At 40.8% G+C, this 17,971-nt stretch overlaps 3 protein-coding genes across 3 annotated transcripts; 1 reads left to right on the top strand and 2 right to left on the bottom strand.

Moving 5' to 3' along the window:
• Positions 1-240: 240 nt before the first annotated feature.
• On the bottom strand, positions 241-4,989 carry pgls (6-phosphogluconolactonase). The gene is made up of 6 exons (XM_076266437.1): positions 4,695-4,989; positions 3,765-4,036; positions 3,512-3,619; positions 3,263-3,364; positions 1,328-1,468; positions 241-754 (listed from the first exon to the last, which is right to left on the bottom strand). The coding sequence occupies exons 2-6, from the start codon at positions 4,032-4,034 to the stop codon at positions 608-610; spliced, it is 768 nt and encodes a 255-aa protein (XP_076122552.1). The 5' UTR covers positions 4,035-4,036; positions 4,695-4,989; the 3' UTR covers positions 241-607.
• A 314-nt stretch (positions 4,990-5,303) lies between these two features.
• On the top strand, positions 5,304-11,966 carry LOC143102948 (uncharacterized). The gene is made up of 9 exons (XM_076266742.1): positions 5,304-5,724; positions 5,871-5,928; positions 6,055-6,154; positions 6,286-6,961; positions 7,404-7,410; positions 8,490-8,856; positions 8,968-9,095; positions 9,279-9,387; positions 10,642-11,966. Exons 1-9 carry the CDS (start codon positions 5,378-5,380, stop codon positions 11,244-11,246), a joined length of 2,397 nt encoding a protein of 798 aa, XP_076122857.1. The 5' UTR covers positions 5,304-5,377; the 3' UTR covers positions 11,247-11,966.
• Positions 11,967-13,954: 1,988 nt separating this feature from the next.
• LOC143102661 (uncharacterized) lies at positions 13,955-17,614 on the bottom strand. Its single transcript, XM_076266411.1, has 4 exons — positions 17,106-17,614; positions 16,856-16,965; positions 16,600-16,711; positions 13,955-15,754 (listed from the first exon to the last, which is right to left on the bottom strand). Exons 1-4 carry the CDS (start codon positions 17,416-17,418, stop codon positions 14,769-14,771), a joined length of 1,521 nt encoding a protein of 506 aa, XP_076122526.1. The 5' UTR covers positions 17,419-17,614; the 3' UTR covers positions 13,955-14,768.
• Positions 17,615-17,971: the final 357 nt, after the last annotated feature.

Genomic DNA, 17,971 nt, shown 5'->3' on the forward strand with positions numbered 1-17,971 from the left:
TGAATCAAACACTGCTGTCATGTGAGACCAATTTACCAGAGACCTTACTGGAATCAGGGATTTCATTGTAGACTACAAAATAATTATGTTGCCTATGCAGTTAGAAATAGGCTTGTAGCTCTACTCTACAAGGTGGTTAAACTGTTCCGTAAACCTGTTATTCTGTCCATCTTAAAAAGTTAAGGAAGAAATATCACAGAGTTGCACCCAAAAAACCCAATGACAACACTGACACCGATATTCAGTAACTCGTTTATTTTAAACTCACTAGATGAGCAGACAACATATTGCACATATAGGCAGACAACTTATTGAACACTCACTAGGTAAGCAGACCACCTGGGCAGGCCAGATTGGATCAGTCACTTTGTAAACAAAGTTCTTCAAACCTTCACTTATTTGTGGTCCACAACCTCCGCAAACAATTCTGATCTACAGTTTAAACTTCCTTCGAATCAGTTCCTACTTACAGTAGTCTCCCACAAATGCATGTATTACATGTTATCATTGCCCTAGTAGGCTACACTGTAATATCAGTCAATTACCAGTGTTAAGAGGCGCGTAGTTAGTGTTGTCTGTAAGTGCTTCACCAGCGCGCTGTTTGATATCACAGTTTGGCACCAGGCCCAGGTCTCTCCACCTCCAGGGTTAGGGAGGCTGCTGCGGGCTCATCCACGAGCCAGAGCAGCTCTCCGTGACTGGGGGCAACGCGTGCCGCTGGGAGGGCTGGGCCCTCACCACCCTCCAGAACTTCCTGTCAAAGGCAAACAGAAGTTGTTCTGTTGCTATTCTTGTATGATTTATGATCAAAATAAAAAAAAAAACAGACAGATAATTTATTATTTTTGGATCTGGGCTATATAGTATATATACTCTTTTGATCCCGTGGTCTCTGCATTTATCCCAATCCGTGAATTAGTGAAACACACTCAGGACACAGTGAACACACAGAGAGGTGAAGCACACACTAATCCCGACGCAGTGAGCTGCCTGCTCGGGGAGCAGTGAGGGGTTAGGTGCCTTGCTCAAGGGCACTTCAGCCGTTCCTACTGGTCGGGATTCCCGGCAACCCTCCGGTTACAAGTCCGAAGCCCTAACCAGTAGGCCACGGCTGCCCCCATATATAAACTCTGTTCTGCAATGACCATTTTTACTCGATGGAGAGCTAATAAGTTTGAAAACTCAATTTTACATACGATGATGTACTGTAGCTCCACCAAGCTTGTAGGAAAGGCCCGAAATACATTTCCCCTGATGTGCATCTCTCATACACCTACTGCACACCAAAGAAATGTGGCGGGAAGGCAGTATGAAGCAGCCCACATACCTTCAACACAGGTGCTTTGCTCCCTCCTGTGGACACGAACACCACAGAGCGAGCCGCATTCACCACAGGGAGGGTCATGGTCACACGGCAAGGGGGAGGCTTTGGGGAGTCACTGATGGGGGCGATTATCTTCTGGGTCTCCTGAAAAATTGTGAGTACATTTTACATAATTAACCTTTTACATTCATAGCTATTTACGCTTTTTTTTTTACATTCTTTACATCTTTGTATTATACATTACAAAATATATGTATAATAATAAATAATATTACATAAACATCAAAATATTTAGGTCAGATTTCTTTGCACTTTTTTCCCCCACTTATTTTATCACACTACTTGCGGCCTAATAGTTCTGCATTTTAAATATCATTGACGTGGCAGGAGTCACATCGCTGGATGCGTGATTGGACATGCTAGTGGGAGACAAACGCCCAGCCTGTATGGCCCAGGTCCAAACTTAACTGCATTTACTGAAGAGAAACTTTAGCTTCAGCTGCCACAGAGACAAAGAATCTATAGCACCATTTATACATGTTATGCAATCCCTAAATGCTCAGTCCATACCACTATTTACAGAATATTTACTGTACATTTGTAGGAGGAGTTGGATACGATGATTGAAATATATAATGAGTGAGTGAAATATATATAATGATTGAGTTTACCTCTGGTCTCCTCATTTGGTGTTTAAATCATAAAGCTCGTTTGCCCACAAATTATGTTACGAGAATTCTATAATGTACGTATGGAAGCACTCAAGTCTAACTTTAGTTCAGTAACATAAGATGGGTGTACTGGTACATGGTGTGCATTCTGTCAAAAAACGGTTTCCCTTTGGACGAGGATAACTAAAATGGACAACATGAGAACAAATTTACCCTATGCTCTCTCATTATATTACCATTGTGGTTGAGCTAAAAGATACATTCATGACCATCATGATGAAAATGTGCAAGCCAACTTTAGTCCAAAACCAACCATAGCCCTCGACTCTGATGAAGACACAGTGGTGTCAAAACATTAGTCGTTTTTTGTTTACACTAAGTAAAGACTGCAAGTTGAATCAGTGTGCTCCAGTCTTTTAATAAACCAGTCTTTTAACAAACCATGGCCCTATTTCTCCACAATTCCCAGCCCTTTTCATTTTAAACATTTAATTCTTTCATGATTGGCATCATAAAATGATCCATGTGTAGGGGCACCACGTTGTTCATAATTCACAGCCAGCCATTACGTGCTCACTTGAATGGTATTGTTGCAGTCACAGCCTGCGCTTTTATCTGTTGAGTTGTTGTGTACTGTTTACTGTGTCGTATTCTGATGACGTTCGCTGACACGACTTGTGTGTACCTTTAAACTGACATGCGAGCTAAGTTTACGGTGATTAAAGTTTCCCCGAGTTAGGGCTTGTAAACCTATTCGCTGTGTCCGTGTCTCCCTATAGTATCGACTCTTCCACATTTCCACAAGACCTACTCAGCAGAGTACACTGAGGCAGCATTTGCTGACAACTCGGTCAACCCTGTGTAGCCTATAATGACATGCCAAGGTGCCAGTGCCAATGTCAATGATTAGAGGGCCGCTGTAGCATTGGCATATTCTGGCCTGTCAAGTTTACTTCTTTCCTTTTCATATAGGATCAAGCATGTAAGAATGAGAGCACTGGGCCTTTGATTTTTTTTTAAATGCACATCTCATCTTGTACAATATATCATTAAAATTCCACACAAATGTACTGAAATCACAGCATGATGTCTTCCAACATAACTGCTCAAATAAAGTTACTAAGCTAGCTAGCTTTTTTGAGGTTTTTATCAGTACAATTCTGCTGTTGTTGGTATTTGGAAAGGACATCTGTTATCTGTTGGATAGTAAGCCTGGTAGCTATAGGAAGACAAAGACGCCTCTTCAACAACAATGATGATGACAGACCTGTAGTAAGGGATGACCGGGGAACAGGGAGCATGTGTGTCCATCCGGCCCCATTCCCAGCAGCAGCATGTCAAACACTGGAACGTCCTCATTGGGGAAGACCTGCTCACAGAGCAGGACAATGAAGCATTGAACTACACTGAACTATTAACTCAAACAATGATGTTATTACTAGGTGTAAAATGCTATAAAAAGCACAAATAAAACTTTTTTGAAATATCTAAACAGCAGGAGTTTTTATGACTTTACCTGATTTAATTTGTGAGTATAATCTTCTGCACACTCCTCCACGGGTAAAGAGGGATCTATTGCTAAAATACCCTCATCTGGAATGTTGATTTTGGAGAAAAGTTGATTCTGTAATATATTCCATCAAACATTTTACAAAATTTCGGTTTGAAAAGTAAAGTGAATAAAACCTGTGATAAATCACATCATTTTTCTAGGATAAAACCCTTTTCTAATCAAAGTATACTGCAAACAGAATAATCAGTACACATACTTTGTACAGTCCATAGGTGCTTTCTGCGTCATCAAAAGGAACCACTCTTTCGTCGCAAAAGCCCACCATCCACTTGCTGTAGTCCAGACCAGGTTGGGCAGGCAGCTCTTTGCTGAGCATGGACACTAAACTGCCCCCGGACAGACCCAGGGAGAACTGACCCCTTCCAGTGCTCAGGGCCTTCTGCGCCCGATCGCACACCAGCTGGGCCAACACGGGGCCGAGCTCTGCGGATGACGGGAACACCACCACCTTTCTGCTGTTGGCCATGGCTTCCAAAGGCAGAATGAGCACACAATCACATCAGTAACTCTTGTAACTCAAAGGAGTGCAAATCATTAAATCGGCCAGAGGACAAACTATTGCCTCATATTTTGTGAGACTGCAATAAAAATGCACGTAGTGTAAACTTCAATACAACTGATACAATGTCATTAAGAAATTATAATGGTGCTTTTTGACAGTTGTGCTGCCAGGTGTTGATGATGGTGTCCTGATATGTTAAACTAGGATGAAAAATATAGTGATTTTTTGTGTTCTGCAATAGGCTAGGCCTTCCTACACCATGGGAGCCTCTAGGTCCTCTTGGGCTTAATAAATAACATGATGAAGCATAGCCAACTAGGCTACTGTGAGTGAGTGTCCTAACATTACTTGTCCTTAATGACGATATTCTGGTCAAAGCACTATGGGTACGACAAATATAACCGCTTTTAAAAACAGTTGGGATGGGAGGGATGAATTTGAACCAGAAGGGGATTATGTGGTGGTTGAATCAGGTGACAAACAGTTCTTGTTTCATTGTAACCTAACAGGAGGACCTTAAATTCTGATGTGATATAATTCATGATTCTCCTTCGTGACGAACACGGCTGTGAACACAACATTAATCTAAAATTCTCACTGGAAATGTACACAAAAACAGTTTACCGTTCAAATGATATCAGTCTCTCCTTAGGTAGGTTGGTAGGCAGTAGGTTAGTGTAGTTTCCGCGTTCCCGCTTGTAACTTCCTTTTTGGGTTTGTGTGACGCATGCTGGTTAATGTAGTTGTGAGTGACCATTTGATGTTTTCGAAGAGATCAGATCAGTGCATGTTCAAAAGCAAAACGTTGTCCTATTCTTCTGATTAGCCTACTTGTTTCTGAGGTAGTAGACTACCTCTCTGCATTTACATACAAACCCCATATTAAAAAGACATGTGACACTACGAAACAAAACCCCTTAAAGGAGAAACCCAGCGAGTTTTTACAAAGATCTCCGTGTCTCGAGGTCACTAAAGGGAATATGCGTTGGCAGAAATATCTGCGTTGATAAATATACAGATTGGACTACAATTAGATGTTCAAACTGAGATTTGTCTTGGGTGAAAAAAAATTCTATGCTGTTCGCGTCATTATTAAAAGAGCCCGTCTACTATTAGACATTCTCTGTTATTAGCCCATTTGGTTGTCATATCCCTTCCAGTGCTGTAGGTGGGAGGCATGCGCTAGTCGCGAGGTTCCACATGATGGGCATCGCTGGTGGAAATTGTGTTGCCATCCAACTTGCGCCATTCACTCCTGTCATCTAAATATTTTACTTCCAAGTAACATTTTATCCGTATAGGAAAATATGAGCTATGACAACTTCGAGGAGATGGCTACTTTTGTGTCATTTCAGTCTCAGCTATCATCCATTATGGATACACTGGCGAAAACAGCAATATTTGAGATTAGTAAACTTGTCGACATCGAATCCAGGGGTCTAAAGCAGGAAATTTCTCGCAGTCAGAGAGAAATTGCCTCTCTGAAGAACAAACTGCAGATAATGGAGAGCCTTATCTGGACCGGTGAAGAACATAAACGTAATGCTGTATCTGACGACGGTCTCATATTACGGGAACCAACGTTAGAGGATCATAACATGAAAATCTGCAATGATGGACCACAGTCTAGCAATGACATACTACGGATGAAAGGGTGAGAATTCCTAGGATGTGGAACTTTCTACAGTGGCCTATCTCAGGCCGTTTGCTGCATCGTTAATCTTTTTATTTAAAGTAACATCAATTAGGCTAATTGATGACTGTGATATAGCCTGCTATAAATTATCATTATTCCCGCAGCGAACATACACATAACATACTCAACCCCTCTGATGGATGTCACCGTGTGGAAAAGAAGGTAGGCTATGTTTACTGTTTAACTAGGCTACTTTTGGTTGCTGAAAATGGAACTCCCACTAAATACTTAAGTTATTTCAACATGAGATCACTATTTCTTGGAGATGTCTTTGATCATTAACTTTAGTCCACAGATACTCATCAAGTCATTCTCATCAAGGAGGAAGCCCTTGAAGTTAAACTGTGCAATAGCACGTCTCCAGGAATGTTGAGCAATTGTGAAGATAGTGAGTAGGCTGTGTGTGTATGCAGGCTATATGCCAATGTCAATGTCAAGTCCTGTCTATTAATTTTTTATCTATTGGTAGGCCTAATGCACTTCAGGTAATAGGCTACTTCTGTCACCATTTGTTCACAGAAATGAGTTTGGGGAATGATGATCATGCAAGGACTCTTTCAACTGACAAGCAGCATGAAAGCATTATGGACACACCAACACTCACCACAAGCACCCAAGGGAGTCAGATCTCTGTGCCCTCCTCTGCACAGCTCAATGAGCAGGATGGTGAGACATCAGCTGATGCACACCCAACTACTCCAGAGAGGGATGCCTCGCTCTTTGAGTTCAATTCCTGCACCAAAGAGGCCCCACCTGTGTCGCAAATATCCAGTTTGGCCCGAACTCAGTGGAACAGTGACCAAGGGGCTAGCAGGGGGGACAGGCGCTTCGTCTGCACCTACTGCAACAAGAGATTCCGGTGCTTCAGTCAGCTGGAGACGCATCAGAGGAGTCACACTGGCGAGAAGCCGTTTCACTGCACACTGTGTGGGAAGAGGTACGCCCAGAAAGGGCACCTGTACACCCACCAGAGGACGCACACGGGCGAGAAGCCCTATCGCTGCCTCGTCTGCGGCAAAGGCTTCATCCAGAAGTGCACTCTCGACATGCACCAGCGCACTCACACAGGAGAGAAGCCTTTCCTTTGCCTGAGGTGTGGGAAAGGCTTCACCAAGAAATGCAATCTAAAAAAACATCAGACTATTCACACAGAGCTGAGTGGGGACTTTTGGGGAGCATGCAGAGTTTCGGGGAGGTAGGCTCCAGAAAAAGGACTTAGATTAGGTGTTGTGCTCTAACAGAACAGTTAGTAGTACAGATCCCAGTAACCACTAAAGTCCTACAGATCCATGGATTGTTAGCTGTAATGCAAAGAACTAATGCATTATGTAATGCATTGTGTTTACATGGCTGTACATGGCAGAAATAACATGTAGAATGTATGTGTAATAACATCTGTGTTTTGTACTTATAGTATTTAAAATCTTAAACTGTTAAAAGTGTTGTTTTGGGAGCTAATGCTGGCTATTCGATACAGACTATGGTTAAATTAATTTAGTAGGACTCATTGGAGGATGCTTATGCGCCCAGAGCACCTCACATTTTTACGGAGGCACCTCGACTTTAAAAAAGTTCAAATCCAACTGGAAAAGCACATGTGCTTTTATGAAAACATAGTGCACCTCACGTTTTATAAGCGGCAAAGTGTGTCCTGTCTGATCATTACCTTTGATAGCAGTCATATATAGATCTTTATCAGGGATGGCGAACATTGGGCTCGCCAGCATTGTGCGGCTTATGGCTAAATGCAGTTCAATATTTGACAATACTGCCAATAAAGTTGCCTATATTTCGATTAAAACCATTTTAATATTGAGATGGATAAGAATATCCCAGAGGCATTTGTTTCTTTAGCCAGGTTTAATGTTACTGTTGGAATGCCAATCAAGAAAATGTTACCTAAGGCAAAGAGCAATTAGAGGAACAACACAGAACCTTTTATCTGAATAGGAGGATTTTTATTTTTTTTGTACAACCATTCTGCTTGATATGCCAGACTTAGGCCTAACTACATGTCATAGGGCTATATGGCTTCAAACCTGGACATTTCCAAGGAGTTTTCCAAAGGCACTGAATTTCCAAAGCACAGGTAAATGCAGCCCATTTAAACATCAGTAAGAAAAGCAGTTTTCTTTTTTTTTCCAATGAATGGGGCGTCTTACGGTTACAGTGTCACCATATCAGTTGCCATGGAAAATTGCTTGTGACAAGTTATTCAGTGAGAGAAATCTGTGCCTCGATCAGATCAGAGCCATATAAAGGTACCTTTATATGGCTCTGGATCAGATCAACTTTGTTGCCAACACTCCTGAAAATTATAATTTTAAGCAGCTGGCAAGTGTCCCATTGTAAATTATAAAAGAGGAAACTGAGCCCGTCATTGTTGCTGATGTAGTGAATATCAATTTCCTGTTGCGTGTCTCTTTATTGAAGTGTTTTTTGCTGTGGTTCTTCATGTGGGACTGGTCGGCCACCCGATCTATACATCCATATGATGTGTAGACTCATATTTACCACGGTTTACGGTAATGTATCCCATAGTCCTTCACTCTCTCAACTCAAGAAGAGGTCTTTTTTCAGGTCAATGGGTCTTCCAATCTGAACAGCTTCCAGTTTATTGTAAAAATAATAGCTGTTGTAATACAGGCTCTATTGCGTAGAGTAAGCAGACACTGATGTTTTTCAAAGAGAAAACTGTAAACCGTGTTATTAGCGAAAAGTAGCGTAAATCTACCGTTGGATTCGTGGTGCACCGGACGAAGGCTTTCCATATCATGGATACATTGATGGTTAATGGTATGAATTTGCAAACACAGTTAAATTCAATCATGGATGTACTGGCCAAAACGGCTGTTACTGAAATCGGCAAACTCATCAACGAGTGTGCGATGATTTTGCGACTGGAAATATCTCAGCGCACCAACGAGAACGACTCCCTGAAAAAGAGGTGTGAATTGTTAGAGAACCAATTGAGAGCTGTGCGGAGCAATGGCGGAGGAGGGGGTGTCCAAGGGACTGGAACGCAGAAGACCCCAGGCACCAGTGCATCGGATGGGGTAGAATTCTTTGGCGAAGTCAGAGCCATGGCAGGTAGGGCTGCTTTCTGATATATCAAAAATCATTCTTCATCTAATTAGAGGACTTGTCATGCTGTTACATTAAATTAACGACACAGAATTATACATTTACCTTTGGTGTCAGGTGTGCATCAACCATCTATAGATAGTGTTTTCGGAAAGGAGTGGTGCATGGATTTATGGAAAGATGCTGAAACGGGTCAACTGGACAAGCGTGACTCACAGCTGGAGGCTGCCATTCTACATGATGAGGTAGGCTACTTTGCATTTTTGTTTATTGTTTGCAATCAATAAAGTAATTTAAAAACAAATTGACCTCGTATCCAAAAACACAGGGCAAGTTAGACATACATTATTCAATTGTTTACTCTTATGCATTAATGTGATTTTTTAGGTCAGAAATGACTTTTTTTTAAATTTCCAACCTTATTGCAGTCAATAGACTTGGTGGACGATGAACCAGAGATGATTTTAATCAAAGAAGAGGCATTCGAAGATTGCCAAGGGGAGAGTAACCTTCATAATGTCCCAAGGAATAATAAAAGTAAGTGCAAGAAAGAGAAATTAAAGTCTTGTTTTTTTTTCTCTTTTAAACCTAGTTTGAATTGAGAAGTATAGTCACTTTTCTCTATGGTTGTGCATTGTTTTTTTTTCTGTGGACGTGGTGAAATTTACCTACATAGTTTAAATGTAAACCTATGCCATTAACATTAATTGGGTCCCAATATAGCCTTATCTAGCAGGCATGTTAAGTATGTATTGACAAATGAAATGTTTTGTGATGGGTTATGTTTGCTGGTGAAATGACAAAACATAAAATCCTCAAATCACCTAGTTGTATCCATATGCCAATATGAAATAGATATGAATTTTAGATATGAACTTGCTTTATTATTGATATATTATCATGTGTTGTGTGCTTTATAAATGTAGAATAATAATCTATTCCTTTGATGTTGTGTTTGATCATTTAAGTGATGATTAATGGTACTGACTGTGTGTCTAAATTAGCATCATGAAACAATGCACTCCCTGCTGGTCTACAGGGACCTTCAGTCTGAACTACAGCACGTAAACACCTAGCAAAAACATGTCTGCTGGTGCTGTATGTGGCGTTCCATTATTAGTAGCTGCAATAAGACAGTATAGGGATATATGGAACATATGCAGGGTGACTTATGTCAAGATGGGCAGCCGTGGCCTACTGGTTAGTGCTTTGGACTTGTAACCAGAGTTCGAACCCCGACCAGTAGGCACGGCTGAAGTGCCGGTTCGAACCCCGACCAGCACGGCTGAAGTGCCCTTGAGCAAGGCACTTAACCCCTCCCCAAGCGCCACTGTTGTTGCAGGCACCTCACTGCGCCAGGATTAGTGTGTGCTTCACCTCACTGTGTGTTCACTGTGTGCTGAGTGTGTTTCACTTATTCACGGATTGGGATAAATGCCGAGACCAAATTTCCCTCAAAGGATCAAAAGAGTATATACTATATACTTACTAGAGTAGAACACATACGGGGATATAACACCAGGGGACATAACCTGTATGCATGTAAATGAGTTAAAAATAAATTTGAGTCATAATTGCCAGCTCATGTGTTACATGCTGCTAAGATAATGGTTGGAGTTCGGGCTGAATATGATTTACGTCACAATTTACTGTACATAGGAAGAATAGTTTGTTTCAGTTTCTTTTTCCTTCCCTACATTTTTACATCTTATATGGTGTTTTTAATGTCTGGTCTTAGTAGGCTACAGTATTTCCAGGCAAAGTAAAACAATGTTTTTCCCTCTTTGATAGGACCTCCTGTATCCTGTAAAGATGTTGGCCAGAGGGCCATAGATGCATCTCAACATTGTGAGGGAGACTTTATGACTTACCCTGTACCTTCAGATGATCAGGAGCAGCCCAACATGCTCTTCCGACCTTCCAGAAATCCTCATGAGAACTCCAATGCTGTTGGAGATGCAACAGACTCTCCGCTCGGATCGGACGATTACCCCGGGTTCTATCCTGGCAACAGTAACTTAGGCAACAGCAACTTCAGCACCACTCAGAATCAAAGGGGAAGCAACGGGGACAAAAAATTCAGCTGCTTGTTCTGTGGCAAAAGTTTTAACTACTTGAGCTACCTCAAGGTTCATGTGCGGCGGCATTCGGGCGAGAAGCCGTTTGGCTGCAACGTGTGTGGCAAGCGTTTTGCGCAGAAGACATACCTTAAATTGCACGAGCGCACCCACTCAGGAGAAAAGCCCTACACATGCATGGAGTGCGGCAAGAGCTTCTCACAGAAGAGCTCCTTAAATGTCCACCTGCGTAGTCACACTGGGGAAAAGCCGTACAGTTGCCTGGAATGCGGAAAGAGCTATGCTTATAAACATGGTTTTAACACCCATCAGTGCTAGGAGACTATGCAGGGCAAGTTGTGGCATTTGAAAACAAGCAAATTATTAAGTGTGTTCAACAACTCAGCATTTTGTCCAACAGAATCTCAGGGCCTGTTACAGCAACCTGAGGATGTAAAAGGGATTGCAGTCTAGTGCCTTCACAGGCTACAAACTGCACAGTATTTAACACTAGTTAGATGTGTACTCTGAAGAAGTGAGGTTACAAAATCTCCTCTGGTTCCCTGTCCCTAGAGCCAAGGCTTCAGATCAGGTGGACAGCACCCACTTGATATACAACCACATCAGTGTTACAGTGCTAGTAGAAGTGCATGTGCATCAAAATTGAATAGGTCTTGTCACTAATTTTCCAGGTTTGCAGTTGATGTGTCATATTATATGTTACTAAAAGAAAAAAAGGCATTGAGAGTATAATTCTGTACACTAACTGCCTTAAGTTCATTTTTGTATTGAACAGCTTTGGAATCTTCTAACTGGATAAGTTCCAAAGCTCAGCTGATGCATCAGGGTTCTCTGTCGCTATGGATACGGTAACCCAGGAACACATGCCAATGAAATACATGTTTCAGTATAGGATAGAACTATTTGGTATAAAGTCAGTAAATATAGGCTATGTTGAGTGCTCTGAAACACCTTTACTATATTAGTTTCATGGGGCCAAAAATCTGTTTTTTTCCCTTCAATTTTTTTTGTTTTTTAATAAAAAGGAATTTTCCCACAATAGAATTTCTGGCCTATTTCAAATATGTGCATGAGAAGGATTTAAAGACGTAAGGATGTGCATGATGTGACGATGTCTTTGGTTCCCTAGCCTTTGTGAACCCAGACTTTGAAATTCGGGATTGTCTAAAAATAATCCCATTGACACCTGTTTCTGAACGTTCATTTTTTGTATGACTTCCAGGAGCGTAACCAGCAGTGCAGTGAACTCTTACCAATGAACTCTTACTAAATTGTTTCAAAAGTACAGCAAACACATTTCTTGTAAACAATGGTTTTAAATGCAGTTGTTTACTCAATTCCGAAGAAAATACACATTCTTGGGTTTTTTGAATACAAAATGGATGTCAATGGGCTCCTTTACAGACCGATCTGCAGAGAAAACTCAAATTTGCTAAATACAAATACAATACAAATACTTTTGTATTACACTTCGCCTAAAAAATAAAATAAAATATGCAAATAAGGCAATATATCGTTAAATATGCATACATTATTCCTTACAAAGAACAGATAAGTTGGTACATACCAATTACTCATTTGAAACCTTATTTTACAAAATTCCAAAAGATCTGGACAGTGAGAGAACGACTCAGTGTTTCCCATACATTGACTTATTTGTGGCGGCCCACTAGAATATCAACACTGACCAAAACACAATGATTTCTATGTTGTACTATTTAAATCGGATGGAATTTGTTTATTGTAGAGCTATGTGCACCTTTGCACAGCCTCTCCTTGTGTCTCAACAAACCTACATGCACTTTTAAAGAAAACATTAACAATCCTGCAATTGTTGGCATAAAAGTCGACTGGCTAAATTGTGCTTAAATCTCCATCATAACCATGCTGTGCTAATTTGTTAAAAACTGTTGCATTCAAGTGAATTCTGCAACCTACCACCACAAATAGAATTCGATTTTGTGGGAAACACTGCAACTCATCCACAGGATCTACATCACTGACACCGTAATCAGTTGACACAGATGTCTTTGTGTGCATATTATATCACATACTGTAACATGTTTTGTTCTGGCTAATCCGCAACTCAAGAGTGAAAAGATCAATATTACCACTTCACGATATCTGCATAGCGCAAAGCTCACATAATGTCTCCCAGCACTACATGCGCTGACTGGGTGCGATACAACCAGCAAAATATCAACAAAAATTGCAGCTCTGAACACTGTCCACAAACCAGACAACTCTTCTCTGATTCTCAATTTCAACTGTCCACAGCTAACAGAGAGCGCAATATACAATGGCGAAAACATTCTTGGTCAAATGTCTCAAACCATCAACGGACATGGAGACATTTGATGACCTGAGCATCTGCGTTCTATAGTAATGCCCTTAAGATGGACTTTGAGAGGGCCGCTTGCACCTCAACTAATGCAGGAAAACATATACAAAGAGCCTATTATCAACAGCAGCTTTGTGTTCAAGCACCATTTACAGACGCCACCTTGATCTTTTAAATGCAGATACTTATGGTTTTGTAAGAAAGGCCAGTTTATTAGTCCCTGAGATTGTAATCTCAAAACCTGAAGGTTTGCCAGATCCCTGCTTGTGTTAGCCGAATTATACTTGCGTATACAAGGAATTTTGTCTCTGCATTTATCTCATCCGTGAATTAGTGAACACAGTGAACACACAGTCCCTTTTGGGTAGCTGGTATCCGTTGTTAAAAGTACTGCAAATGCAAGGGAGCCAATAGTTGTAAAAATCCTATCACTGAATAAGATCTCATCATCATCCCATCATCCCTCTGAGTTTTACCTTGCAACACAGGGAATAAACCTGTTGTTCTGTATTTTTCACTTTAAGTTAACGTTCCAATGATAATAGCAAGGTTAGATATAAAATGTATTTTTAGATATATGTAAATTGGATATATAAAACAGGACAGCCCCCTAAACTAAGGTTACTGGTTGCCTAAACCACAGCAAAAAAAAAAAAAGATCAGTTACACAGGAAAACAGGAAACATTGAAGTAACATGCCGTTTTAATAACTTTTGTAACTACTTAGTTTGCAAGTTTTAGACAAAATACAATGTACAACTGTGGACCAAGGAAATCCAAGCATCACACAGAAACGGGCTGAAATGATGAGCAATAAACATACTAAAGATAAACAAATAAACAAACAAACAGAAATACTGCTAACGTAAGACATGTTGCTGATTGACTGGTCTGTCAAAGCTCTGACTGTTGTTTCATTTAATGTATCTGTAACAACAATTAAACTCACAGTTATAATCTGTCTATTAGATGCGGTATACTCAATTGCATACAAATACAGATCTGAACTACATTAGCTGGCCAGCCAAGAGACCTACAGTACCATTTCCAACACCTAAAAGCCCTGTTAAACTGGTTTGGATGCATTTAACCAGTTTGATTGTTTAATACACTGAAACAAAACGCAATCTTGAAATCACTTCTGTAATTGCTTGTAATAAATCAATACAGATGGGTTTGATGAGATGCCATGAACCTCACAGAAAACACCATGCCATACTATTCAAATTCATAAATGCAGCTACAGTATATATATATATATATATATATATATATATATATATATATATACACACACACATACTGTATAGCTTTGTATTATGTTTTGATATAGGCTAACACATTGAATAGTGTATGCTTTGTTAAAATATGTTGGCATTATAAACAAATGACCCAACATGTATATATTTATAAAAAATAAACACTTCTATCAGCCGGTTAAAAAAAACAATGACTTGAAATAAAAGAAAAAATTACATTTAAAAGAAAACAAAAATAGGTCAATCGGTAGTTTTAGTTTCCTTCGCTTTCTTGTCCAAGCTGGGTGTGCAATTTTCCTTCGCTTTCTTGCTGGGTGTGCAATTTTCCTTCGGGAGTTTGTCAGCCTTCCCGTGGATGGGCAAATGGTGCCGCAGGTTAATTTTCTGGGAGAAGCCTTTGTTGCACACGGGGCAGGAGAAGGGCTTCTCACCGGTGTGGATGCGCCTGTGGATGTTCAGGTTGCCCTTCTGGGTGAAGCTCTTCCCGCAGATGTCGCACTTGTGTGGTCTTTCGCCCGTGTGGACGGCGTAGTGCACCCGCAGGTTGGCACTGGTGGTGAAGGCCCTACCGCAGTACTCGCAGCAGTGCTTGGCCCCGCTCTTGACGTTGGCCAGGGCGACAGCACACTTGTGAGTTCTGAGAAGGTTCTTCTGCGGGAACACACTCTTGCAAACCCGGCATCGGTTTATGGTCTCTCTCTTGTGAACCCTCATGTGCGTCTTGAGGGTTTCATACTTGGTGTATTTCTTCCTGCATAGTTTGCAGTTGAACTTGTTCTTCCTCTTTGGAGTTTGCTGAAGGTGTGCCTGAAGGTCAAATCTGTCAAAATAATTGAAGGACTCCTCACCTCCATCCCCTATAAAAGCTTGCGTCTCCAGGAAAGCTGGTTGTGAGGGGTTTTCAGATAGCCCTTCAAAGGCTATAAGCTCTCTTATCACTTCTTCCCCCTCTCCGGCCTCATACTCGTACTCAATTGGGACACAGTGTTGATCGTATCCCATGCAGGGAGCTGCAGGCACTGTCATGATATAGTTCCCAGTGGTTCCATCCAGGTTAATGAAGTCTGTTTCTTGAACCTCAGAGACTCTGGATGAGTCCAGCAGATTGTCACAGCCCTCAGTTGAGTCTGCAGAAATAGAGGCTCCTTCCTTCTTTTTCCTGACTGTGTCTGGGACATGTCCATCAGTGGATGATGTCTCGCTTCTGTCGGACACACAGCTTCCCTCTAAAGCCAAGAGAAACCGCTATGAAATGGTCTGTAAGTAATGGCAGATATGTGCTGTGAAAACAAGTTTAGTGAGTCGTAAGGACCATTACCACTAATGGTAACATAAAGGGCTGAATATGTGTAATCTGAACAGCATCATTACAATGTGCACGCGAAAGTGACACTGCAGGACATCAAGCAAAACACATTAAAGTCCACAATTTCAAGCCCATAACATTTTTTGTCATATTCAGCTATTATCAACCTCACGACCGCTAGCTGCCAATTTTGTGGGTACACTGAAAAAAATATGGTCTCTGTTCTCTGGGAATACTGAAGTTAGGGGTGTGCTACCTTGGTGTGTTTTATTTGGTCCTTGGTTAAAATGTTAATTTTTTTTCACAAAAGTATCTACTAATAAATGTAAACATAAACACAAAAAATGCTACTTCCTGCAAAATCCCTGACTGCACCTTTAACTGCAACACACACTACAACTTTTTTGCTGTTTAATTAAAAACCTGTGCGGTTCTTATTTCCCATGTCTAATCTACAAGAGACCCCATACTTAGTCAAACAGTGTATTAATTAAACCACTTTGTTTCCTCCTCCAAAATCAGTTAAAGGAGTAGTCACAGTGGTGGCCTACTTTTGTTTGTGTATGTGTATGCATTCAAATTAAACTCAGGATGTTTTGCACACACACAAAAGTATTTTTTTATAATCTGTTCCTATCTATGCAGATATAGTAGCCTACCACACAAACACATTGTGAACACTGTCTTCTTAATAGACAACTGCATAAGGGCAGACACAACCTTTAGTTGTTCACACCAAAGAATTGAACACGTTATCGTATTTACTCTCTTTGGTCGGAGTGCTTTGATGGCGGCTGCTGCCGTCACAGATGTCTACTTCTGACTCCTCCTCCTTTATGGTCAGCAGCTCAATTTGGTCTTGTTCGTCCTCCCTGCACTGCATCAGAACAGAGAAGCAGATTGGATCTAACGTTACACACACATCCCAACTTCACAACAGGTGGTCACCTCCTTAATGCTTTATTTGTGTGTAACATGCTTTCGTATTCATTATGTGTGGCACACAACGATTCTTATTTACCTCATCCAAAAAGTAATCAGAAGTACGTCCCCGCGACACTCCATCTTTCCATAGGTCTGCACACCACTCCTTCCCAAATATCCCATCGATTGATGGTGCACGGTTAAGACCTGATAAAATATTTTGATACACACAGAAATCAGGCTAGCTGCTACACTGAAATCATCACTACGTGCCGCGGTTGTGTTCATCAAACCTGATGTTAGAATAAACAATAGGCAATGTCTACAGAAGAAAGTAGTACTGTTACCTGTAACGTTATTCTCTTTCTCAACGCCTTGGTGGGTTTCTACCGTCTGTATTTCTATGGTATGGTCATGGGTATGGTATGTCTTTGTACGTTCGTGTGCTCCTTTTTCCACTTGTCGCGTGATATTAAGTTCTATTTCAAGGTGACGCAATCGGTCTTGGAGGACTCTATTTTCCTCCATCACCCTTGACATTTCTCTTCTTAATTTCGACGAATCCTCTTCGAAGAGTCTACATATTTGAGCCAAAGTCGTTTTGGTCATTATATCCATGATGGTTGTTAGCTGCATGTGAAACGAATCACACTTCGCCATCGTGAAACCTGTTATTAAAACCGCTACACAACGCAATTGTCTTCGCACTACAGCTTAAGTGCTATCAAAACGTTTTAAATATGAAACAGCTATTTAATAGACGCACTTAAGTAGTATATTTTAAGTAATTTTGATATTTTCGCAGTATCAACATAAAATCGAGTGAGACGAGTGGATGAAGGCGCCTCCAACTTCTTTTTCCGGGTTAGGCTGCATCACTTGACACTAGTTTTGTCCAATAGCCGAAGAAGTTTTTTTTTTTTCCCGGTCAGTTGCAAAAACTAGATATGAAATCTAATTCAAGAGATCTAAGAGAGTTAATGTAGTTTGTTAGTCTAGCCTATAGAGAATTATATATATATCTTCTAGTATTTTGGGACACAACATATTATGGTAATCTCACAGGACAGTAGCCTATATTTTGGGACATAGCTAGGCTGGAAGGCAAGGAGGATAGAGGCTATTACAAGTAGGGCCTATGACTTAGCACAAAAAGTAAGGACATTTGTGTTTGGTAAATTATTTCTCTGTGGTAACAGTTATTTTTTGGCAA

This window comes from Alosa pseudoharengus, unplaced genomic scaffold, assembly GCF_046254945.1.
Source record: "Alosa pseudoharengus isolate Yale_2024_CS ecotype anadromous, Long Island Sound unplaced genomic scaffold, YU_APseudo_1.1 YU_APseudo_1.1_scf_4, whole genome shotgun sequence".
Lineage (NCBI taxonomy): Eukaryota > Metazoa > Chordata > Actinopteri > Clupeiformes > Clupeidae > Alosa > Alosa pseudoharengus.